The sequence below is a fragment of the Lissotriton helveticus genome, chromosome 5_1 (genome assembly GCF_964261635.1).
Source record: "Lissotriton helveticus chromosome 5_1, aLisHel1.1, whole genome shotgun sequence".
Lineage (NCBI taxonomy): Eukaryota > Metazoa > Chordata > Amphibia > Caudata > Salamandridae > Lissotriton > Lissotriton helveticus.
The window spans coordinates 245,396,087-245,421,748 of record NC_136065.1 but is presented as its reverse complement, the minus strand read 5'-3'; the positions used below and the strand labels follow the sequence as shown (position 1 = coordinate 245,421,748).

The following is a 25,662-nucleotide window of genomic DNA, read 5'->3' as shown; positions in this document are numbered from 1 at the left end:
TCAGCACCTTTGTCTTTGTTGCTCAGGACCTATAGGGGACGTTAGCTCAGTGCGGGAATTTTTGCTTTGATCCCTTCCTGTTTGGTTGTATAATGCTACACTTTGGTTGAGCCCCACTGACAGAGCAGTGTGCCTACGATGTTTTATAAAGAGTAGACTGTGTTTATACTCCATCAGGCACCTGAGTTATCAAACACAGTACATATGAATCTGGATTATCGGTTAAAAAAATTACATTAAGGGGATGCAGAATATTATTTCTTTCCTAAAGTCTATTAGAGTATTCCGTCATGGACTTTATAGAGGAGCCTCTTGCCTCGTCTGAGGTGGAGGTGAGAGGTGCCGATTTTAAGATCCAAAGGTTTGACGGTTCAGGAGTTTATTCGGTCCAGTATCGTGGACGTATACCCGCCAGGGTCAAGCCAAGCGTTCAAGACTTGCCTGCAATTAGGGAGATGATGTAGTTTGGCATCCCAGACATGTGTTAAATGAAACTTTCTCGAAGACGGACATGAAAGCTGTTTCATGCTCAACCAACAATAACAACGTCCTTGCATATTAGGTGGTGAGTTTGTATTCTTGGCTGCAAGTCTGTTGGTCTTTGCGAGTAGAGATGTCTAGGTATGTTTTTTTTTCTTCATATTTGAATAATTTTTTTTTTTTAGTTTCCTTCCTCGTGTGTATGCATGTACTTCATGGCTAAACACTTAAAAGGTCCTAAAGGCGAGACATACTGGCTATGCCAATGCTTGTTAAAACTGGGTGCATTATCTTCAAATCTCGACATGGCAAAATCCCCACTTTTTTGGACCTCTAGAATCCGGAATTGTATTCATTTTCGAATTTTAGATCAGCCCAACAAAATCTATTACACGTCCCTATATTTAACAGGAGGAGATTGAGTGAAAGACAGTTTGCCGTTATGGCTACAAATGTATGGAATTCACTCCCCCCAAACTTCAGAGCCACAACTTCCTATGCGAGGTTCATACCACTATTAAAAACCTGTCTCTTCAGACAGGCTTTTGGTTAAGCTTTGGGTCTCTTTTGCCTCTGTGCTTCAGCACCATGAAACCTTTTTGTGTACGCCCGCTCTATGAATTCGGTATAACATAACAAAATGTAATACAGCATCATCAAACACCATCCCTTAATTTAAACAAGCATTGAAAATGCAATAGGTCTCGCAATAGAAGAGTTTAACATTTTCCGTTTTGCAAATGGATGAGTGGCGTTGCATGGATGAGTGGCGTTGCGTGGGCGAGTGGCGTTGCGTGGGCGAGTGGCGTTGCGTGGGCGAGTGGCGTTGCGTGGGCGAGTGGCGTTGCGTGGGCGAGTGGCGTTGCGTGGGCGAGTGGCGTTGCGTGGGCGAGTGGCGTTGCGTGGGCGAGTGGCGTTGCGTGGGCGAGTGGCGTTGCATGGGCGAGTGGCGTTGCGTGGGCGAGTAAATGAAGGGAAGCGAAAGAGAGAGAGAGAGTTAAGGGAGGGAGAGAGAGAGAGAGAGAAAGAGAGAGAAGGGAGAGAGAGAGAGTTATGGGAGGGAGAGAGAGAGAGAGTTATGGGAGGGAGAGAGAGAGAGAGAGAGAGTTATGGGAGGGAGAGAGAGAGAGAAAGAAAGAGAAGGGGGAGAGAGAGAGAGAGAAAGAGAGAGAAGGGAGAGAGAGAGAGTTATGGGAGGGAGAGAGAGAGAGAGTTATGGGAGAGAGAGAGAGAGAGAGTTATGGGAGGGAGAGAGAGAGAGAGAACAAGTGATACCAAAAAAAGTAAGCCATGCACGAGTGATTAACGAATGCTGATATTTTTAAGCCCACAGCAAATGTTACTTTGCCCAGTGGGAGAATATAAAAAATTGTTTGTAAAAAATTGACAGAGTGCGCAAACCACAGAGTTAATGGCCAATAAAAATAAATCCAAGAGCGACCATGTGAGTTTTAGGCAAAGGAGACGCTGAAGAGCCCCCGCTGCCTTGGTTTAAAACAAGCATTGAGAGCCTGGTGGGGGGGGGGGGAGGGGGAGCCAGCGAGTGGGAGGGAAGGAGCATATGGGGATGGGGTGTGAGACGGTGGTCGTCCGGGGAGGAGGGGAGGAAGGGCTGGTGGCGCCAAGCAGAAAGCGGGAGAGTGTCAGCGTCTCAGCAGCAGCTGGCCTGCAGAAGTTACAGGGACTGCTCATGCAGTACACGGAAGCGGCCCAAAGTAATGGTTTTTAAACATTAACTTGACCCCACCTGCAATGACATTTCCTGTGTGAAGTCGACTCATTCCAAAGGTGATTCAATTCATATTGAGTAGTTAAGCTATGTTCATCTGGAAGCAGTTTTAAAAGGCCCTCTTCACTTCCCAAGTAAGAAAATGTCTAATGCACATGAAACAAGCGCACTTTCCCCACTACGAGAGCATGAAGCACGTGTGTTGAAGGGCACCTGTTAAGGCCAACGTGTTCAGGCTGACAAGGCACTCCCCACTCATCTTCCCAGTAACATTAGCTTCTCTTTACAGGAAAGTCAAAGCACAGCCGTGACATTTACCAAGAATACACACAACACTTACAAGTTTTAGACATAAAAAATCAATTACGATACAGCATGCTACAAAAGCTTTTTAAAGTTTTAACTTTTAAAAGGAAGCAATCTTTATTGTGAAAGTGAACTATGAAATTCTGTATACCTTTGTGAGCTGGGCCAGGGATATGGACGAAGAGGAGTCATTGATGTGTTTACAAAAAAACATTAAACAAACATTTTCAAGTTTCACAAAGTAAAGCATTGAAAAAATTGTCACCTGCTCCGAAATAAAATACAATTAAAAACGGGAGGGTTTTCTTCTGAAGAATGTCCTCGAGGAAAGAACAGATTTGTTAAGTGGAGATTTTCATGAAATGTAATCAGATAGACTTTAAGGTGGTTCCCAATGTCCTTCATGCTTGCAGGAGGGATACGAAAACAAAATTAGCTACACCAGATCAGCTCATATGAAAAATGATGGCAACAAAAACACAAAAAGACAAATGCGCTTGCAGCTGTATTTGAAGAATGGGCAGTACTTAAGAGATTGACATACAGTGTTGAATTCCTACTGCAAGTGGATGCGTGAAAAGTGCAAAACGAATAAGATCGAGAACAAGCTGCGAACAAAGCATCCGAAAGCAGCCTAAAGGGGAGAAAGGAGGGGTGAGTGTAAGCCGAGGTCACACGGCGGGCAGGGGAGGGGGCGGAGCGGGGAGAGCGAGAGCGGCATGTGGGTGTGAAGAAGCCGGGCCAAAAAATCAATTACGATACAGCATGCTACAAAAGCTTTTTAAAGTTTTAACTTTTAAAAGGAAGCAATCTTTATTGTGAAAGTGAACTATGAAATTCTGTATACCTTTGTGAGCTGGGCCAGGGATATGGACGAAGAGGAGTCATTGATGTGTTTACAAAAAAACATTAAACAAACATTTTCAAGTTTCACAAAGTAAAGCATTGAAAAAATTGTCACCTGCTCCGAAATAAAATACAATTAAAAACGGGAGGGTTTTCTTCTGAAGAATGTCCTCGAGGAAAGAACAGATTTGTTAAGTGGAGATTTTCATGAAATGTAATCAGATAGACTTTAAGGTGGTTCCCAATGTCCTTCATGCTTGCAGGAGGGATACGAAAACAAAATTAGCTACACCAGATCAGCTCATATGAAAAATGATGGCAACAAAAACACAAAAAGACAAATGCGCTTGCAGCTGTATTTGAAGAATGGGCAGTACTTAAGAGATTGACATACAGTGTTGAATTCCTACTGCAAGTGGATGCGTGAAAAGTGCAAAACGAATAAGATCGAGAACAAGCTGCGAACAAAGCATCCGAAAGCAGCCTAAAGGGGAGAAAGGAGGGGTGAGTGTAAGCCGAGGTCACACGGCGGGCAGGGGAGGGGGCGGAGCGGGGAGAGCGAGAGCGGCATGTGGGTGTGAAGAAGCCGGGCCAAAAAATCAATTACGATACAGCATGCTACAAAAGCTTTTTAAAGTTTTAACTTTTAAAAGGAAGCAATCTTTATTGTGAAAGTGAACTATGAAATTCTGTATACCTTTGTGAGCTGGGCCAGGGATATGGACGAAGAGGAGTCATTGATGTGTTTACAAAAAAACATTAAACAAACATTTTCAAGTTTCACAAAGTAAAGCATTGAAAAAATTGTCACCTGCTCCGAAATAAAATACAATTAAAAACGGGAGGGTTTTCTTCTGAAGAATGTCCTCGAGGAAAGAACAGATTTGTTAAGTGGAGATTTTCATGAAATGTAATCAGATAGACTTTAAGGTGGTTCCCAATGTCCTTCATGCTTGCAGGAGGGATACGAAAACAAAATTAGCTACACCAGATCAGCTCATATGAAAAATGATGGCAACAAAAACACAAAAAGACAAATGCGCTTGCAGCTGTATTTGAAGAATGGGCAGTACTTAAGAGATTGACATACAGTGTTGAATTCCTACTGCAAGTGGATGCGTGAAAAGTGCAAAACGAATAAGATCGAGAACAAGCTGCGAACAAAGCATCCGAAAGCCGAGGTCACACGGCGGGCAGGGGAGGGGGCGGAGCGGGGAGAGCGAGAGCGGCATGTGGGTGTGAAGAAGCCGGGCCTTTGAAGTGAAGCTAAGCTTCACTTCAAAGGTGTCGGAGGAATGCGGGCGGCTGTGCACGCGCTTTTAAGCTCAATGCACATGCGCATTGAGCTTAAAAGTCACGGGCACTGCAAGGAATCGCCACGATTCCTTGCTTGTTAGTTAAAGCGTGGTTAGGCCGCAATAGGCTCGCAAGCTCGATGCGCATGCGCATCGACAGGCGAGACCTAAAAAGACAATGTCTTTGGATATGTCAGTACAAATCTAGGTATACATCAAAACAATGCCATTCTTTAAAGGCCTACAGTGGTCCAGGCAAGAGAGTCTTGAATGTAGCAAAAGGCTTCCTCTGGAGTTATTCGAGAACAGCGCATCAACAGCGAACATTTCATAGTGCACATTTTGTAATGTGTGATGAAAGGAGACATAAAAGCATACAAACACACACACATAATGGCTGCGTTTACATTCAAGGTGGAGGTTAGCCCTAGTTCGGGCTTAGTTTAGACAAGCAAAGGAACATACAGTTTTGCAAGTTGCAGTGTATTTGCAGCGTTCATAACAAATGCCGCACATTTTTAATAAAGCAGAATCCTCTCCTACCATGTTGAGAATCGTTACTTTGAATAAACGCAATAGGAGATGGCATGCACTTCCTTTTCTGCCCAGGCTTCACCCACCTCTCTCTTCTTTCTGCTGGGCCCTCACCAAACAGCGTGATCGGCTCCCCTAGAGCACGCAGGCACGCCTTCACCTCAGAGTCATCTGTGGAAACATTGATTTGCCGTGCACGTTTCCTGCGCTCAAATTCAGCAAGGATTTCTGCTTGGCGCTCACTCCGATGCTCCTCGAGATCAAAAGACTCACCTATAGGAGGAGGACAAAGGAAACAGTGAAGATTTTGCAACACGAACAGGAGCAACAGCCAGAAATATAGCACAAAAATATTTCAAGCTACTGTGATTTTATGAAATATGTATTCCTGAGTTTGTATGAGAAGCAAGTGGCAGTAACAGACATCCACTTGCAATCGTTATAAAACAGTTGAGTCTTTTTAAGACTGTAGTTTTTCTTACTATTTTCTACTATGGCAACAGTGGCACTAGCCAAAACAAGCATTGGCATAGCCAATAGGTCTCGCCTTTGGGATCTTATAAGTGTTTAGCCAGAGCTATTGGCTTTGCCAATGTCTTTTAGCTGTGTTGTAGAGCAGTGTAGCTGTTGTGCAGCATGTTGAAAAGTTATAACAAAAATTTGTTATAAGCATTTCTGTTACCTTATATATAACCCAGAAGACATTATGTACAGCTGAACAACCCTATTAAAAAAATAATTAACATAAAAATTATATCTGGTTGTGTTCGGGGCCTTATGCCCATCGCATCCCAGCCGAAAGATATTTGGGAGCCATTCATGACCTGGCTTAGGGAAAAAGACATGGTAACGCCAGACGCTTTTGCGTCAGCCACAGACACAATCACTAACTCAAACCCATTTGTCGACCTGTTATACACCTCCATCTGCCCGAAACCTTTGGAGGTGCTGTACATCCAAATTTGTCACACTCTTGCTACAAAAGACAACGTTGTATGCTTGTTTATGATAATTTAATGCCCGACAAGGTTCATACGGTTTTAGAGATTATCCCAAAACATTGTAATTATGTTAAGTTCCAATCCTCGTAAAAACGCTCAAGGGGTTATGCACTGACTGCAAAGAGTTGCGTGTTACATCCACAGCCTAAATATGAATCTATGCATGTTTCAACTCAATATTTAATTCTTCTATAATTGATCACATACGTGACATTGAGTTCATTGGGAGAAATAAACATATTCAGTTGCACAAACACTTGTTAGTTTGGTTTGTGATGCAAATGATTATTATTAGGGTAATCACGCCATAAATTAACATATCAGATGTAAAAAGCAGCTGCAAAAAGTAAGCTCCTGTCTTTCAACCTAGCTCTTCGGCAGCTTTTGAAGCGAAAAAAACAAGCATTTGCAATGCAATCGTCTCACATTAGGAAAGTTTGAGCTATTGGTATTGTAAATGACAATTTTTTTATTTATGTGTTGGTTTTGAAAATAGCGAAATTAATAGCTTTGAAATTTACAATGCCAATAGTTTTAACTTTAGCAAATGTGACACCTATAGCATTTGTACTGCAATATGTGTTGTATTTACGTGACTTAGATGTATTGATATTACAAATAACAATGGCTTTGATTTTTTTTAATAATTAATACTTAAATAAACGTTATTGTAATTCATAATGGCAATAGCTTAACATTTTGTAAATAACTTTTGTGATGATTATGTTCAGTGTCTTTTATTGTGACGAAAGTCCAAGAACAGAAGTGAAATCTTAACATCTTTTTGTGACATTTGTAATAAAGCTTGTAACATTGAGAGAACATATTTGAACCAGTTGTTGTTGAATGGTTGCACAGATTGATGCTGTGGTAGCACTGAGTGATGTTGTGGTGGCGACGAGTGATGCTGTGGCATTCAGTGATGCCCCCGAGTGATGCTGTGGTGGTGCTGAGTGATGCGGTGGTGATGCGATAGATAGATAGAGTGAGTGCGATAGATAGATAAAGTGAGGGCGATAAGATAGCGTGAGGGCGATAGATAGATAAGAGTGAGGGCGATAGATAGATAAGAGTGAGGGCGATAGATAGATAAGATTGAGGGCGATAGATAGATAGAGGGCGATAGATAGATAGATAGAGGGTGAAAGATAGATAGAGTGAGGGTGAAAGATAGAGTGAGGGTGATAGATAGATAGAGTGAGGGCGATAGATAGAGTGAGGGCGATAGATAGAGTGAGGGCGATAGATAGAGTGAGGGCGATAGATAGAGTGAGGGCGATAGATAGAGTGAGGGCGATAGATAGAGTGAGGGCGATAGATAGAGTGAGGGCGATAGATAGAGTGAGGGCGATAGATAGAGTGAGGGCGATAGATAGATAGATAGAGGGCGATAGATAGAGTGAGGGCGATAGATAGATAGAGTGAGGGCGATAGATAGATAGAGTGAGGGCGATAGATAGATAGAGTGAGGGCGATAGATAGATAGATAGAGGGCGATAGATAGATAGAGTGAGGGCGATAGATAGATAGATAGAGGGCGATAGATAGATAGAGTGAGGGCGATAGATAGAGTGAGGGCGATAGATAGATAGAGTGAGGGCGATAGATAGATAGAGTGAGGGCGATAGATAGATAGAGTGAGGGCGATAGATAGATAGAGTGAGGGCGATAGATAGATAGAGTGAGGGCGATAGATAGATAGAGTGAGGGTGATAGATAGATAGAGTGAGGGCAATAGATAGAGTGAGGGCGATAGATAGAGTGAGGGCGATAGAGTGAGGGCGATAGATAGATAGAGGGCGATAGATAGATAGATAGATAGAGGGCGATAGATAGATAGAGTGAGGGCGATAGATAGATAGAGTGAGGGCGATAGATAGATAGAGTGAGGGCGATAGATAGATAGAGTGAGGGCGATAGATAGATAGAGTGAGGGCGATAGATAGAGTGAGGGCGATAGATAGAGTGAGGGCGATAGATAGAGTGAGGGCGATAGATAGATAGAGTGAGGGCGATAGATAGATAGAGTGAGGGCGATAGATAGATAGAGTGAGGGCGATAGATAGATAGAGTGAGGGCGATAGATAGAGTGAGGGCGATAGATAGATAGAGTGAGGGGCGATAGATAGATAGAGTGAGGGCGATAGATAGATAGAGTGAGGGCGATAGATATGATAGAGTGAGGGCGATAGATAGAGTGAGGGCGATAGATAGATAGAGTGAGGGCGATAGATAGATAGAGTGAGGGCGATAGATAGATAGAGGGAGGCCGATAGATAGATAGATAGATAGAGTGAGGCCGATAGATAAATAGAGTGAGGCCGAACATGCAAGTTATGCTAGTAATGTCTCCTTCGTTAGTGTCTTCCAATTCACCTGCAGTGAAATATAAATTTACCATTGCATTTATTTATGTCAAAAGTTCAGCTCTTACTCTAGATTTCAGCCCTCCTCATGTTAGACAAACAGAGCCCTTTAACTCTCTATATTGCTTTGAAAGTCTGTAATTGGTCATAATTACAAGAGCGAGGGTAGGGCTGGAATTATCAACCTTTTAAAAAGGACAAGAGGAAGGTGGCATTAAAAACTGCACTGCCCAGAAATAGGAATAAGAAAGCACTAAAACTGTAATTTGCAAAGTGTATTCGGTACTGTGCTTACTTTGGCACTGAATGTCTGTCTTTTAAGCCAGTAAAGCACTCTGCAACATGAAGCATTGTGGGAGCTGTAGGCTTTGTGCACTTCATATGAAAATGGTTTATCACGAGCGTCTCTGAATAACAGGTAGTCAGGTGGCTTGTCATTATCGGTTCTAGGGAGAGAGACAGATGCACCCAGATAAATACCAGTGTCCTGTATCAAATAAGCCTTCTGTCCGTGCTGCAAGTTTGTGTACAAGGGAAAATAAACATCCTGGTAATAAAGAGCAGAGGTAACGCCCCAAGGATGGTGGGAAACGCCAGCATGAGCGAATAACCAATCAACTGAACGGCTCGTCAGGGGTAGTAAACGCTATATGAATGTCATTACGCTTCGATGTTGTTATTACAACCGGTTTCATAAATTAATCTCAGTTTTACATTCTCCCTCCTGATTTGCAGTACTAGTTGTAGAAGTTCAGACTCACATCAGTGTATCATTATCTTTTACATGTTTGTTATTAACACACTTGTCCCTGATTAAATATATTCCTGACAACCTGTATTTGTTGTGTTTCCTGTTTTGCTCATCAATTTTACTGTAGTCCTTTTATCGACTCCCTAGAAAGCAGCTATTTAGGCCTTAAGTTTCAAAATGTCCTGAACAAATCTATATATGTGAGCGAATGCCATTTTTTCCCTTTCAGGCCCCAGACTGAATGAACTTAGCAAAAAGCTTGTAAAATAAGAATATGCTCAAAAGTAGAACACTGTTCCTAAATGTAGAAAAAACGCTGACGCTTTTGATCGGTTATCCCAACGAGGAGGAAGCACTGAATCAGCAAAGAAATTAAGGTGTTAAAATACACATAACACATAATAAATGTGGTTTGGACTCCAGTAGTGCTTTTGTGCCTCCTAGTGTTAAAGGTCGCACTGCCCACAGAGCCAGTGAAACCAGCATTGTACTCAACCAGATATCAGGCGCCGTTTGTCTTCTAGCCCCTCCTCAAATCCATCAAAGTCAGCGAATGGATAGATGGCCAATTTGACACAGCAGAGGGCCTCTTAATTGACGTAAAATTCGAGAAAACGGAAATCCTTTCCTTCCTCAGTGCTTATTTTAACACGCCTTACCTGAAAATGTTAATGTGGTGGGACTCGCTGTACAAAATCTATATTAAATCTCAGCGAGGCGGACCGCTGCATACCACAGCGAGTGTAATCTGGTGTCCACTGATTCGTCATGCAGATATCATAGAGGACAGGGTGTAACCAGAAGCGTGCACGGTATGTTCATGAGCATGTGCAGATTACATCTCGGAGTGAAATACTCTACTTACGAACTATCATTATTAGGATACTAAGCATGTGCTTGTGGAAATAAAATTGACAATTGTGCCCCATCATTTCCCTGTTTCTGCTTGACAGCCATTTTTCTCATTCAGACAAGCACCCATTTTGTGTGTGACATCCATTTTGTCTTCAGACCCACAAGCAAGACACCCTGCCTCTGGCACCCCCGTTCATTGACCACACATTTCTGTGGTTCTGCCAATTCTGGGAACCAGCAGTAGATAGTTCCTGTTTTAAGAAATAGTTCCTGTTCTTGACTGCAAGCCAGAGAGCAGATGGTCTCTGTTTTACACACGATAGTTCCTCTTTTTGACTCTTGTGGTTCAGCCAATTCCCAGAACCAGCAAGATAGTTCCTGTTTTACAGAAGATGGTTCCTGTTCTTGACTCTAAGCCAGAGATAAACCCCCGAATGAGGAAGGGCCTTCAACTGAAAGAGAACACATTTCCACACATCGCAAGCCCTCTCACGAGACACAAGACACGCCCCTACCTTGACACATCTGTTGGAAATTACTGCTTGTCACTTCCCTTTTTCTTGTCACTTCTCTTTTCTTCTTTTGCCTATTGACTGAAAACTGTATAAATACTCTGATGTGTGAATAAAGCTGCAGACCACTCCTGTACCCGCTTGGTGCTGGAGCTCTCCCCTTAACTCGAGTTACTGGACTTTAACCCCGAAGCTGTTGAGTCTTTCCAGGAGCATAGCATGGCTGACAGTATCGAACGCCGCTGACAGATCTAAAAGAATCAGGGCGCTCGATTTCTTGATGTCAGCCATGCCCCTTAGTTCATCCAGCACTGAAAGCATCACCAATTCGGTGCTGTGGTGTGCTCGAAACCCTGCCTGTCGCTCGTGGAGTAGATCATAAGACTCCACGTAGAGGGATAGAAATTTCAGGACGTGCTGTTCTAGAATCTTGGAAAGAAAAGGCAACTGAGAGATCGGTCTATAGTTCTTCAAGACCGCAGGATCTGCACCGGGTTTCTTCAATAAAGGCCTAACACGCGCTTCCTTGAATTCAACAGGTAGATACCCCGTTTCTAAAGATCTATTAAGGAGGGAGATAATACGCTCCTCCAGGATGGGACGTGCCTCCCGAAATACACTAGGGGGGCACGGGTCCGCTGGGGAACCAGATTTAGTTCTACCCATCAGTTGCTCCAGACTCAACACATCTATCTCTGGAAACTCCATGATAGTGCAGTCCATGGAGTTATGAGGATCAGGGTGTAGGACAAGTCCATTCACCGTGTTACTTTTTATTTCCGAGATGATGTTCTCCACTTTTCCTAGGAAATATCCCTGAAGGGTATTACAGTCTATGATGGTTTCTGAGCTTTCCGATTTCTTGCTCAGCTCAGCTAAGATTTTGAAGGTCTCTTTCTGAATATTCCCAGCCTTATTTAGACGAGACTCATAGTGCTCCGCCTTTGTTTGCAATATAAGTTTTTTATACCTATAAAGGGAAGCTTTGTACTGATCCCTGGCTATATCATGTTTAGTTTTCCTCCAGGATCTCTCCAAAGCCCGGAGCTTTCGTTTATGCTCCCTCAGGAGTGGGGTAAACCATGGAGCTCCTTTGCCTGGGCCTCTAATGAGTTGTGTCCTCTCAGGTGCTATCTGATCGATAGCTTGACGCAAACACCGCGTTAGGTCTGTATATTCCAAATCCAAATTAATTCCAACAAGAGGTCGAGCCACTTTCGGAAGTATTTCGGTCAGGATTTTTAAATCAATCTCATCCCATTTACGGGTTTTCCTGACTCTCCGAGGCGGATTACTTAGAAGGCCATCAATATGGGCCTCACAATTCACTAGATAGTGATCGGTCCAAATACATGGTAAAACACCGCTAAGTATTACGTTAGGATCTGAGGTCCATACAAGATCAAGGGTATGACCCTTAATATGTGTGGGTACTTCCACTAGTTGTTTAAAACTTAGGCAGGACATTGTAGTGTTCAAAAGTTGAAAAGGGTAAGAGAATGTCAGAGCAGGTCAATAAAGAACAGTTACAAGAAATAGGGAAAGAAGTAGTTAGTGAAAGGAATAAAAGGGAACAATCAGCCATTTCTACTGGTTTTTATCCTGTATTGCCATCTGCACCTGAAAACCTTAACATTGCACCACCTAAGACACAACCTACCGCCCCATCACCAGAGGATACTTTCACCAATTTCCTCTTAGATACTCCACCTCCATATGAAGTTCCAGTAATTCAGCACCCTCTGCCTCCGCCACCCCTTTTACATCATAACATACCACCTCTCACTCCAGAAGGGGGTGCTGTAGGTCCAGACCCAGGTAAAACAATTCCCGACTGCCCCTATGACCCGACTCCGAGCAACACAGGGGAGGCGGGCCGAATAAGTAAAATACTTCATGACTCCTGGGAAGAAATAAGACATCTACCAGCAATTGACACGTTTCTTCAAGCGGCCTCTGAGTTTCTTCGTACTGGAGAGAACTCACGAGCCATTAACGCTATGACTACAAGAAGATCACACCCTGTAAAAATGCACATGTATAGGTTCCTCCTTTTCTGTTTCATAAAACACATACAAGCAGAGGAAAGAAATGTACCAGTTTCACTTTTTGACTTATTAGATTCTGCATCCGACCACACTAGTCTAGAACTTATAAATGATGTACTAGACAGGTTCACCCGTAAGGTGACCCGTATTCTGCAAAACTTGCAAATAAATGAAGAGAATAAGAAACTTGAGGAGGAAATTACTGAACCTACTGAAAAAGTCCTACCCGTTCGTTCTTCCGCCCCTAATTCACGAACACTCCCGCCTACATTCCTCCAAGGTCACTCTGAACGGTCATCTCCAGATGAGTTATTTGAAAATACATCCAATGCATTAGACTACTGGTTAGACCAGGAACCCCCGCTTACACCGGAGGAGGAGGAAATAGCCAGAACTGCGACCCTATGGGTCTCACAATATAAGATATATGACAATGATTTCATAGCCCAACTTTTTCTAGCATTACCACGCTCACATCAAAGATTAGAAAGTCTCTACATGGTACAACATCTCATCACACTCAATGACACTCATTTTAAACATGATCCAAGACTCGAAGATTTTCTGTCTGACTGCGCTGATAACATGTTCCTCCACAATAGTTCAGTTTTTCTGAACACATTTATAGATTTTAGACAGAAATACCAGAAAACGACTGAATATAAATCTTTCAATAATACTTGTGGACCAATTAATAGACTTCCTCAAACACGCCAGTTCCCCATGAGAGAGGTCCACCCCAGAGCTGACACGAATGGCGCGCTACAACGCGTTTTTATTTATGTACCCTTGACAAAACTTGAGTTACTAAGGATAAAAGAGATGGTTCCCTCCCACTCAAAGGATCCTGCTGGATTCTTTAAAGAATTAGGAGATGTATTAATGATGGGAACATATACTCTTTCTGATATCACAGCAATTCTGAAATTATTGTTGCCATCGGGTATATATGACAAACTAAGAGAAAAAGATTGGGAAGTAGCAGGTGAACACATTAGATGGACCGAACTTCAGAATGACGAAAATACTAGAGTAGCAGGTCAAGGTATAGGAGACAGATTAAAAGCACTTCCTGGCACTATTTTAAAGGTGCTACCACAGTTACTGACAGTGAAAAAGGAGGACTGGGATACCATTTCCTCCTGCAAACAGAAACATGGTGAAGACATAGGAGATTATTACACCAGACTTGAAAAATGTTTTGCGGTAAATAGCGGCCTTACGCCGACAAGCGAAGCTTACCCGCATCTATTTGTTTCCAAATTAGAAGACAACGCCTTGCCAGCTATTAAGGAAAGAGTACTAAAAGTAGAAAGTACCTGGCAAGCACATACACCACCACAGGTGTTACAAATGCTACAATATCACCAAAATCACATTAGGGATGAAGAAGAAAATGATAAGAAACGCATGAAAGACACCAAGATGAAAGCATTAGTAGCCCTAACTGCACCCCAGCGCCAACAGACACCAGGTAGCCAGACAAACGTGAAGAGCACTTGTAATTATTGCAAAAAGACGGGACACTTCGTTAAAGACTGCCCTGTCTTAAAGCACAATTTGGCTACTGGTAAGACACAGCCTCGTCCATATCAGCCAAAACAGAATGTTTCCCAAGGCAGTTCAACACCTTCAGTTCCACCGACAACACAAATGGCCCAAATGAACATTATAGACAGCGACTACACTGAATACTACCCAGATTTTTCATGATGTTGCCCAGGGAGAGAAGATGACAAACAGCCCCTAATCTCCATCCCAGTAGATCAGAAAGGCCCATTTATAGAGGTCCGACTTCTTGGGGAGGATAGGAAGTTTCTACTAGACACTGGGGCCAGTAAAACAACAATAAGCCATCAAGAGGTCCCAGAGGCTCCTCTCTCGGGTTCAAAAAGTATTTCTCTGGGTTTCTCCGGACAACCTGTGACAAACGCCACGTCAAAACCACTGCCCTTGCAGGTTGGTCCCCTCACGACAACTACAGATCTTATATTGACAAAATCATGTCCAGAAAATTTGCTTGGTATAAAAACATTGAAAGAATTAGGAGCTGTTATTGTTTGCTCACCTAAAGATGTCAGATTATTTCTACGAGATTTTAAGGGCCACTACACAAGTAGAGAATTAGACGAGCGTTTGAAAGATTTGCCACACACCCTATGGGCCACTGATTCCACCACAGTAGGATGTATGAAAATAACACCTCACAAGGTTACACTGAAAGAGGGAGCCCAACTACCACGTATAAGACAATACAAAATTCCACCTCAAGCTGAACAAGCATTAATGTTAATTATTCAGGACCTAATACAGTCAGGTGTGATTAAAGAAACAACTTCGAACATTTGCAATTCCCCTGTTTTACCAGTTCATAAAAAAGTGGAACCAGGAACACCACCTGTCTACAGACTAGTGGTGGATTTGAGAGAGCTCAATAAATGTGTCATTCCACAACACCCTGTGGTCCCAGACATCTCCACTTTACTCACAGCCATAGATGCAGAAGCAACGCATTTTTCTGTCATTGACTTAAAAAACGCATTCTTCAGTATACCCATTCACCCAGACAGTCAATACCTTTTCAGCTTCTCCTTACAAGGACGAAGTTTCCAATTCGCAAGAGGTCCTCAAGGTTTCACCGAAAGTCCAAGTGTATATAGCCAAGCGCTGAAAAGACAATTGGATACTATTCAAATGCCCACGCATACAGCCATACTATGCCTCCCAAATTTTGGAAGGTTTTTCACGCAGAACTTTATCAGCCTTTGTTCTCGATCTGTCTCCAGTCCTTGGAGTTGGCATCTGTGCCAGAGTGCTGGAAGTTAGCAGTAGTGTCAACTCTGCTCAAAAAACCAACTTTGGACTCAGCCTGTCTTTCCAACTACAGGCCAATCTCTTTGCTCCCTTTTCCTATCAAGATTCTGGAAAAATGGGTGACTCGCTCACTCTCAGGTTTCCTGGAGAACATCGGCTGGTTCGATGAGGCCCAGTTTGGCTTCCGCCCCGGGCACGGGACGGAGTCCGCGCTGGTAACCGTATTGGACAATTTTCGTTCGCGTGTCGACAGTGGTCGAGCAGCCTTTTTAGTGCTGCTCGACATGTCGGCCGCGTCGATACGGTTTGCCATCGGACCCTTGTCAGGAGACTGGAGGAGTGCGGGGTCATTGAGGGCGCAAGAGACTGGCTGATATCCTATCTTGGCGGCCGGCAACAGTTGGTGTCACTCCCCCCATTTCGCTCTGAGTCAAGGAGTGTAGGACAGGGGGTTCCACAGGGCTCGGCCATTAGCCCTATACTTTTTAACCTGTACCTTCGCCCCCTAGTCCAGCTAATAAAATCCTTTGGTGTCTCGGCTTTTAACTACGCCGATGACACCCAGCTGGTCTTTTCTCTGGAAGGGAACAATGCGGTTTCGCTGGAGACTTTCCATCGCTGCATGGCAGCCACAGCGGACTGGTTACGAGCTAACTCCTTACAATTTAATAGCTCCAAGACGGAGGTGCTCCATTGTTCCATAGACCGGATCCCGCGGGCTCTTCCAGAGAATTTTTGGCCTAGCACCTTCCTCGAGCCAGTGTTGGCTGCGGAATCAGCCCGTAACTTGGGGGTGATCTTCGGCTCAAACTTACAGCTTGACATGCACGTCAACAAAACCACCTCTACGTGCATGATGCTGCTGCGCATGTTGCGCAAAGTTCTGCCCCTTCTCCCCGCTCAAACCAGGCCGGAAGTAGTTCGTGGTACCATACTAAGTCGTCTTGACTATTGTAATGGGCTACTTCTGGAGGCCCCAAAAAACCTGATGGGGAAGCTACAACGGGTGCAGAACATGGCCGCCAAGTTGGCTCTCTCCCGCCCTAGGTCTAGCTCTTCTACGCTAGCTTTAAGAGACCTACACTGGCTCCCGGTACACCTGCGGGTACAGTATAAAGCTGCGTGTTTGGTGTTTAAAGCTGTGCATCAACAGGGTCCTATTCCTCTGCAAAATATGTTTGCGTGGTACTCCGCTTCGCGGCCCCTCCGCTCTTCTTCGGCGCATTTACTTGTAGTCCCGAGGTTCCAGAGAGTCAGGATGAGTGGCCGCTCCTTTAGTGTTGCAGCGGCCAAACTCTGGAACTCCCTGCCTTTCTCTCTGAGAAGCCACAGGGACTACTTTTCGTTCAGGAAAGCATTAAAAACGCATCTGTTTCTAAAAAATGCTTGAGCGGATAAAGTGCATCTGTTCCGAGATCAAAGCGCCAGGATGCCCTTTGGGGGACAGGACTGCGCTCTATAAATACACAAATAAATAAATAAATAAAATACTACAATATGTTGATGATATCCTCATTACGGCCAGATCTGACGCAGCATGTGCTGAAGCATCACTACTAGTACTAGAATTCCTAGCTGCAAATGGCCATAAAGTTTCCCCTGGTAAGCTCCAATTTTGTTTACAGCAAGTGGCATACTTTGGGCACTTGCTGTCAAAGGAGGGTAGGCAGCTTACACAGGAACACATCCAACTCATACAACAAATACCACAACCAACAACACAGAAACAAGTTCGAGCTTTTGTTGGTCTCACCTCATATTGTAGACAGTGGATCCCGCAATTTGCACTCATTTCTAAACCATTAGTGCAGCTGACAACACTCGAAGCTGGCGCTACTCCACAATTACCCTGGACAGATGAACAAACGCAAGCTTTTCAGTCTCTTAAAAAGGCTATGTGTCAAGCCCCAGTGTTAGCAACACCTGATTACACCAAAGATTTTACCTTGTTTGTAACAGAAAACTCAGGTACAGCACTATCAGTCCTGACCCAACTTCAAGCAGACAGACATAGACCATGTGGTTATTTTTCAAGTACATTAGATCCAGTAGCACAAGCATTACCTGCATGTCTAAAAACAGTAGCAGCTACTGCACAAGCTATTAGACAAAGCGATGCTATTGTATTGGGACATCATCTGATAGTCCAGGTCCCACACGCTGTAGAACTTCTGCTAAACAGAACGCAAACACAGCATCTGACAATAGCCAGACTCACCGGATATGAGATGACGCTTTTTCAGCCACATATTGAGATTAGACGATGCAACATTTTAAACCCAGCAACACTGTTGCCACTGACCTCTCCTACTGAACAACTTCACGATTGTATTGACATAATTGATTTAGTGACCAAACCCAGACCAGATTTACAAGATACTCCCCTTTCTAACACTTTGGAAGCACACAAGATAGAGATACTGTCGGCACAAGCAGCCGAACTCATAGCACTAACACGAGCATGTCACTTAGCAAAAGGAAAATCAGTTCATATTTACACTGATTCACAGTACGCTTTCGGGGTTGTACACAACTTTGGCACATTATGGAAAGAGAGAGGATTCCTCACATCACACGGGTCTAAAATACAGCATGCTACACTCATCACTGCCCTCTTAGAGGCCAGTCAGTTACCAGCGAAAGTTGCAGTATTAAAGTGTAAAGCGCACACAAAAGGAACCGATGAAATATCAAAAGGAAATGATTCCGCAGACAGTGCAGCCAAATTAGCAGCAAACACAGAATTGAATATACTACACCGCCAATACGCAATACGAGACCCCTTTCAAAGTCACACCACACCACAAGAACTGCTAGAATGGAAGGAAAAAGGAGGGGTCCTTACAGATCAGGGTTGGATGACACCTGAAAGAGCAGTATGGTTTCTGCCGGATGCTATGGTACAGGTTATAATAAACACCATACATGGACCAGCGCATCTGGGAGAAAAAGCAATGTTAGACAGCATACAGAACATATGGCACAACAAACATTTGAGAGCTGCAGCCAAACAAAAAGTTAAAACGTGCATGATTTGTAATCAGTTCAACCCAGGTAAAGGCACAAAGGTGGAGCAGGGTGGATTCCAACCCCCTGACCATCCATTTGAAGTTCTCCAAATGGACTATATCCAGATGGAGAGATGTAGAGGTCACAAGTATGTGCTAGTTGTAGTATGTGCTCTGACCAGATGGACAGAAGCTTATCCCGTCCCAGATTACACTGCAACGACAACTGCTAAGCAACTAGTAAGAGAATATTTCCCGAGATATGGGTTGCCCGCGTCATCTACTCAGACAACGGCCAGCCCTTCTCCTCTGAACTCATGAAGCAAGTGTCTCTTCTGTTAGGGTACACTTGGAAATTTCACTGTGTAAGACATCCTCAAGCAGCAGGTCTAGGAGATAGATACAACCAGACTTTGAAGACAAAATTGGCCTAGATATGTACAAACAAAGGCGTGGACTGGATGGTAGCCTTACCGGTTGCCCTCTTCTACATGCGTATGGTAGCACATTCCAGAACTGGTCTATCTCCGTATGAGGTGGTCTTTGGCAGACAACCAAATATGTGGGGTACGCCAATGCCTAAAAGAATTACTGATGTAGACAGCAGAATATTAACTGATTACCTGGCTTCCTTGATGTCTGCACTCCAATCTTGACGTTCACAGGTCGCTGCAGCCTTCCCTGACAAAACCGCCCCGGGAGAACACACCATCCGACTCGGCGACTGGGTGATAAGAAACTTCGACAGGACCAGTCCTCTTCAGCCCAGGTGGTAGACTCCGAAGCTCGCGCTCCTAACCACGCGGACAGCGGTGAAGGTCGAAGGCAGGAAGGGCTGGCTACACGCGAGCCACTGTCGGAAATATTTTGGACAAAGAGACACTGTTGCCGGCAACACTGCCAACCCTAGTGACATTGTAACAGAACAATCTTTTGTGCCCTTGGAACTGACCCCACAACAAGAATATAAATCAAAGTTGAGGTCTGCCATCCGGACTCTGGCTAATTAAGTCCACTGGGCGCAGGTGCAGTGGTGAAGTGGATGGAGCATGGGGATGGATTTAAACACCTTGACTATGTGGAAAAAAGATAGAATGAAAAGCAGAAACAAGAACTTTAAGAAATTGCGTAGTGGTTCTATCATATGTTTAATGATATTGTTTTTCTTCATAACCATTATGACGTGTCTTGGTTGGATCCTCGACACTGTTTTTCCTCCAACACCACACACCTCTCATGCACCCAACAGCACTCAGGAACACACATATCATGACCTACCCCCTCATGAACAAGCCCATAGACTAGCCTTGCAAAACAATACCTTTATACAGATGTTACACTACACTCATCAGGCCAGCAATAGCACAAATTGCTGGATATGTGGCCGCCTCCCACCTCATCAGAACAAGCATTTACAATGCAATGGTCTCGGCATTGATAAAGTTAGAGCTATTGGCATTGCTCATGACATTATTTTTATTTATGGTTTTGTTTTTAAAACATATAAATAAATGGCATTGTCATTTACAATGCCAATAGCTCAATGTAATGTAAAAAGGGCCAATATCAAGAACATCATTGAACAAGTAAAAACATTCTTATATGAGCAACTGATGCACAAGTGCATAGTGGTTGGAGTCTTTAACACCCGAGACATGGGCCAGTGTTAGGCAACCAAGGGCGACCATCAACAAACCTTATTACAAGCTTGCCGCAAAGAATTTGACCTGGGATAATCCAATTTAGAAAGGACCAAAGGGTGCAAATCAATTCACAATTTCAAAGACATATCAACTCTACACTATATCTTTTTGAGTAAAGACCAGCTAAAAAGACGAATAACCTGTAAGGTCCAGCAAACAAGTGAGTGACCACCTCCCCATTTCCATAGATATCAACATAGGAGCAATGACGCACAAGAATTACAAATTACAAATTAGCAGGCTGCTCTCTTGATTTAAACGTGGGCCAGTTAACAAAAAGAATCAAATGGAGTCCAGCCAGCATGGATAAGTGCTCTTGTCAGAAAATGCCCCTGGAATCCCGCCGCGGGGCCGCGTCCGGACCGGAAGAGGAGGCAGGCGGAGTCAATGCGTTTCGCGGCCCGAGGCTAGCCAGGTAAGTTCCAAAGGGCTGGGGGGGCTTGGTGCACTCGTGTGTGTGTGTGTGTGTGTGTGTATGCTCGTGTGTGTATGTATGTGTGCGACGGTGACGGTGGCGGGGCGGGGGGCGCCTAGGTGCACTTGTGTATGTGTGCGCGCGTGTGTGTATGTGTGTGGGGGGGTGTCTCTGTATGTATGTGCGTGTGCCCTTGTGTGTGTGTCTGTGTGTATGCGCATGCGTGTGTAGTGTTTTGAGCTTCCCAGGGAGACAGCGCCTGGCCACAGCGCGCGTTCGAGTGCGCGTGGCAGTTTCAAATCGCCTCCAAGGCGATGCGCGTGGCCAGGATTGTCTCCTGGGAAGCAGACACGGCCACAATAGGTTCTCGGCGAGAACGCGCTTCCGCGTGCTTAGCCGAGACCTAAAAAGGGAGGGATGCCTCTTTTCCCCTTTCCATTTTCCTATAATGGGACTTGTGAAGCCTGGTTCGCCCTAATAACAGCTGACGATACTACCCCCACCTCCTGCCCTGACGGAAATAATTCATGCAAGAATGGGTGGCCTTGGGGGGACTTAAACAGGGTACTTAGTGCTGCCTGTTACCCAAATGAGGATGGAAATCCTCAGGCGACAGGTACAGTCCTAGAAACTGAAGAATACAAGCAAGGGAACATGACCATGTCCTACAAGATGTTAAATACCAAACCTAAAAAGAATGCTGGTCCCCCTTCCATCTCGGTCTCACCAGTAAAAGGACACCTGTGCATCCAGAAAAATGGCTCTGTTCCATTAGGACACAGTGACTGTCATACCACTATAAGTTTTGAAGACAGAGGAAAGTCCTCATTTCTAGCATCTCGCCATACTTATTTTGTCTGTGGCCAAACGGCCTATGTGCAGCTGCCCTTGAACTGGGGGGGAACTTGCTATATAGCATTCCTGTTACCCCCTGTCTTTGTGGCCCCATCCACTTACCACCGAGACCTCCTAGTGCCCCATGTCAGACATAAAAGAACGATCGATACCTCCTTGGTTGACCAAACAGAAACCTCATGAGAACAGTATACAGATTTTAACAAAGGGTTCTTCTTCTTTGTCGGCCCTGTACAGAACAGCAAGCTTATACGCAGGTTGACAAGGACCTTAGAGGCTGTTGTAAACCAGACGGCGTCTGCCCTGGGGAGCTTAACCCAGGAGCAGTCCGCCATACGATTGGTTACTCTCCAAAATCGCCTTGTCCTTGACATCATCCTGGCTGACAGAGGCGGAGCCTGTAAAATTATAGGCTCTAGCTGCTGTATATTTATTCCTGATAATTCCCCATCTGTATACACGGCCATAACAAAATTACACAAGATAGCCGTAGGTTTACATCAAGAACCTGGCACTTGGACGTGGTCCGATTGGTTCTGGAAGATAATATCGTCCTGGGGATGGCAACTGCTGTCAGCAGCAGGTATAATATTCCTGATAATAACTGGATGCTGCCTTTGCATCCAATGTGGTTCTGCCCTGTGCGGTCTATGCGCTGCAAACTGCATTCCTAAACCACTTGTCCAGCAGAGAGAAAGGGAAAGAATTATGCTACAAGAATGTATAGATGATCTCATGCAAATTGAGATATAATGTAGGTACACTCTGGGGCAAGGAGGGAATGTGGAAATAAAATTTACAATTGTGCCCCATCATTTCCCTGTTTCTGCCTGACAGCCATTTTTCTCATTCAGACAAGCACCCGTTTTGTGTGTGACATCCATTTTGTCTTCAGACCCACAAGCAAGACACCCTGCCTCTGGCACCCCCGTTCATTGACCACACATTTCTGTGGTTCTGCCAATTCTGGGAACCAGCAGCAGATAGTTCCTGTTTTAAGAAATAGTTCCTGTTCTTGACTGCAAGCCAGAGAGCAGATGGTCTCGTTTTACACAAGATAGTTCCTCTTTTTGACTCTTGTGGTTCAGCCAATTCCCAGAACCAGCAAGATGGTCTCTGTTTTACACAAGATAGTTCCTCTTTTTGACTCTTGTGGTTCAGCCAATTCCCAGAACCAGCAAGATAGTTCCTGTTTTACACAAGATGGTTCCTGTTCTTGACTCTAAGCCAGAGATAAACCCCGAATGAAGAAGGGCCTTCAACTGAAAGAGAACACATTTCCACACATCGCATGCCCTCTCACGAGACACAAGACACGCCCCTACCTTGACACATCTGTTGGAAATTACTGCTTGTCACTTCCCTTTTTCTTGTCACTTCTCTTTTCTTCTTTTGCCTATTGACTGAAAACTGTATAAATACTCTGATGTGCGAATAAAGCTGCAGACCACTCCTGTACCCGCTTGGTGCTGGAGCTCTCCCCTTAACTCGAGTTACTGGACCTTTTTTTTTGTACTCGAGCACCACGGACTCCTCTCTTTGCTTTGACTGAAATTATGATTATTAAGTATAGAAATTCTGAGATGAGGTAATATTGAATTAATTTACCACATGCTTATAAAACATGCGTGGCTCTTTAGAACATGCGCGCCTTATCCATGGACACAAACTCAGGTGCGCGGCATAAAACCAAGTACTGTGTGTTTCATGTACAAACGGAGGCGCGGGTTTTCGAAGTGTTTCAAGGGGTGTTTCTGAGAGAATACAACACATTAATCACCACAGGGGCGCTGGGAGCCCCGAGTGTCTTGGTAACATGTATGTGTGAGAGAAGTACGCAGTAAGTACGCACCGTGAGTCTGTTTGCTGAGGACCCACAACTCGCACATGTCACCGACGGACACAACGTGTGTTCGTGTCAAAAAGAGTGTTGTGCATATAATACTTTGGAGTAAAGGGGGTTTGACTGCACTGCGACCGCCGTACAGCGCTCTGATACCGTGATGGTCATGTTAGCGCTTTTAACACATAACAAATAAATAAATAAATACATAAATAAATAGAAGTATGTCTGAGGGCAGGTGTACCAAGGTGCACTTATCAAACTTAAGTACAGTTCTGGGGCACCCCTCCCATTTTAAAACAAATCTAAACGTGTCCTGTCTCATTTACAATAAAGCGGTGCAGAAGGGGATGAAATGCAGAGTTTGTAAAGGGTTGTGTATGTAAACGTTTGGCTGAGCACTTCCTGCCCCCTGCCCCCTCTCACACACTCACATGTGTGTGAGAGGGTGAAGGGGGAGTTGTGATCCGCGCATATGTATCATACATACACACATTCATGCATAATTATTACACCCCAGAGCTGGGACAACGTGAGCACACAATGCATCGTGGTGTGTTCAACATGCAAGGACATTCAATGACATCGAGGTGTGCATTTGTACACTGTACTATTCTATCGGTGTGTGTATTGTATAGCATAGAGTAACTTGGCGGCTTGGAGAACAGGCAGTGACATCGCGGTGTGCGCGTAAAACCCCGGTGCAGCATGCAATGGCATTCAAATGTGTACCACATATAAAAACATCTTATGAACCACAACGTGCAATTAAATGCGTAATTCAAACTCTTACAAAAACATAACTGTACACAAAAATACCCCTGTGGTGTGTAGAACATAATATTGCTACACTCAGCGGTGCGCACAGCTAACAATGCCGTGGCGTGAGTAACGCGCTGCAAAGCGCTTTAAAAAGCCTCAGTAATAATAAAAATAATGCAATAAAAGGAAGTGTGTGCTACATGTAAAAACATTGCGGCTTGTGTGTGGCATGCAATAACACCGCGGTGTGTGTAGCATGAAATACACCCCAGCGCCTACATGTAATAACCGCGTGGTGTCTGTAACATGCAACAAAACGCAGTATTTACACATGTATTAACATCGCAGCATTGTTTACAACATACAGTGACACTGCTATGTGTGTAACTGTTTGTGGAAATATAATGCAAAAAAGAAGCTCTCTGCATTGCGTGGTGGGGGCGGGGAATGCCAGCAGGAACAGAGGGGGTGACAAATGGTGTGCACTTTCGCGGCCGCTTAGATGTTCTCAGTGGCCGCGCGGCTCACTGAGAACATCAAAGCGGCCGCGAAATTGCTCCCAAAGCCTGCAGGCGGACAAATTGTGTGCACGCCCGGAGCACATGCACTGTGTCCGATCTGCAGATTTTGGGAGCATTTTTGAAAGCCCCACTATACTCTCGCTGACCAAAGCATGTGTGTTGGTTCAGCGAGACCTAAAAAGGAGACTGAATCTTTGTTCCAGTAATGAGCGATCAAGACTGACTGCATGGTGCGATTACACAGCTGGGCTTCCTTTGACATTCAACACCGTTTACCAGCTAGGATTCAACTGGAACCAACCATTTGCAATATCGCAGCACTCTGACTTTAGCTTTAAACATTTTAAGCTAAACTGTGCGTGCCGATAATCAAAAGTAAAGAAATAGAAAAACTTTTTTTTTATTTCTTTACTTTTGAAACAATCCCGCCTCAGTGTGGGGTAATCTGGGTACTCAAGGGAGAGGGGAGGTAATGATCGACGGCACAATGGGCTTAACAATAGAGCCTATTCCGCACAATAGCAAGTCACCAAAGATACCCTCCCAGTGTCCAAGATCACACACACTCGCGGACACAGCAGGAGTGCACCGGGAAATGCCAACCAAGCCTTTTGTCGCGGCCCATCCTGCCGGGAAGAAGAGTGACAAGCTAAGCCCCCACTCCACAGATAGTGACTGTGATGTGGAGCGAGTCACAAAAACAACATTCTCCTACCACCGCCCAACAGCTGTACTGGTGGCGAAGAGCACAGCAGTGCTCAAGGATACGACAGTAGAGGGGGAAAGGCGGCGGTGGTAGTCGCACCTCCAGACCTCCCCTGATGAGTAGATGCTGGAGGAGGGGCAAAGGCAGTAGTGGTAGTCAGCGTGGCCGGTAAAGTCAAAGTGGACCTCGCTGTAAATAGAATATTTAAATAAGCACGCAAGACCTATTGCATTGCACACAACAATGGGACTGGGGAGGCACCAATAACGGGGAGGGAGGGCGGGGAGAACATTGAAGGCACTGACAACGGGA

General features: G+C 44.5%; 1 protein-coding gene across 1 annotated transcript in view; it reads right to left on the bottom strand.

Moving 5' to 3' along the window:
* Positions 1-25,662, bottom strand: part of PRPF4 (pre-mRNA splicing tri-snRNP complex factor PRPF4) — a 206,958-nt gene that overhangs the window by 112,097 nt on the left and 69,199 nt on the right. Inside the window, exon 3 of the mRNA XM_078642126.1 lies at positions 5,277-5,463. Within this exon, the coding sequence (XP_078498252.1) occupies positions 5,277-5,463 (187 nt within the window). The remainder of the gene's footprint in view (positions 1-5,276; positions 5,464-25,662) is intronic.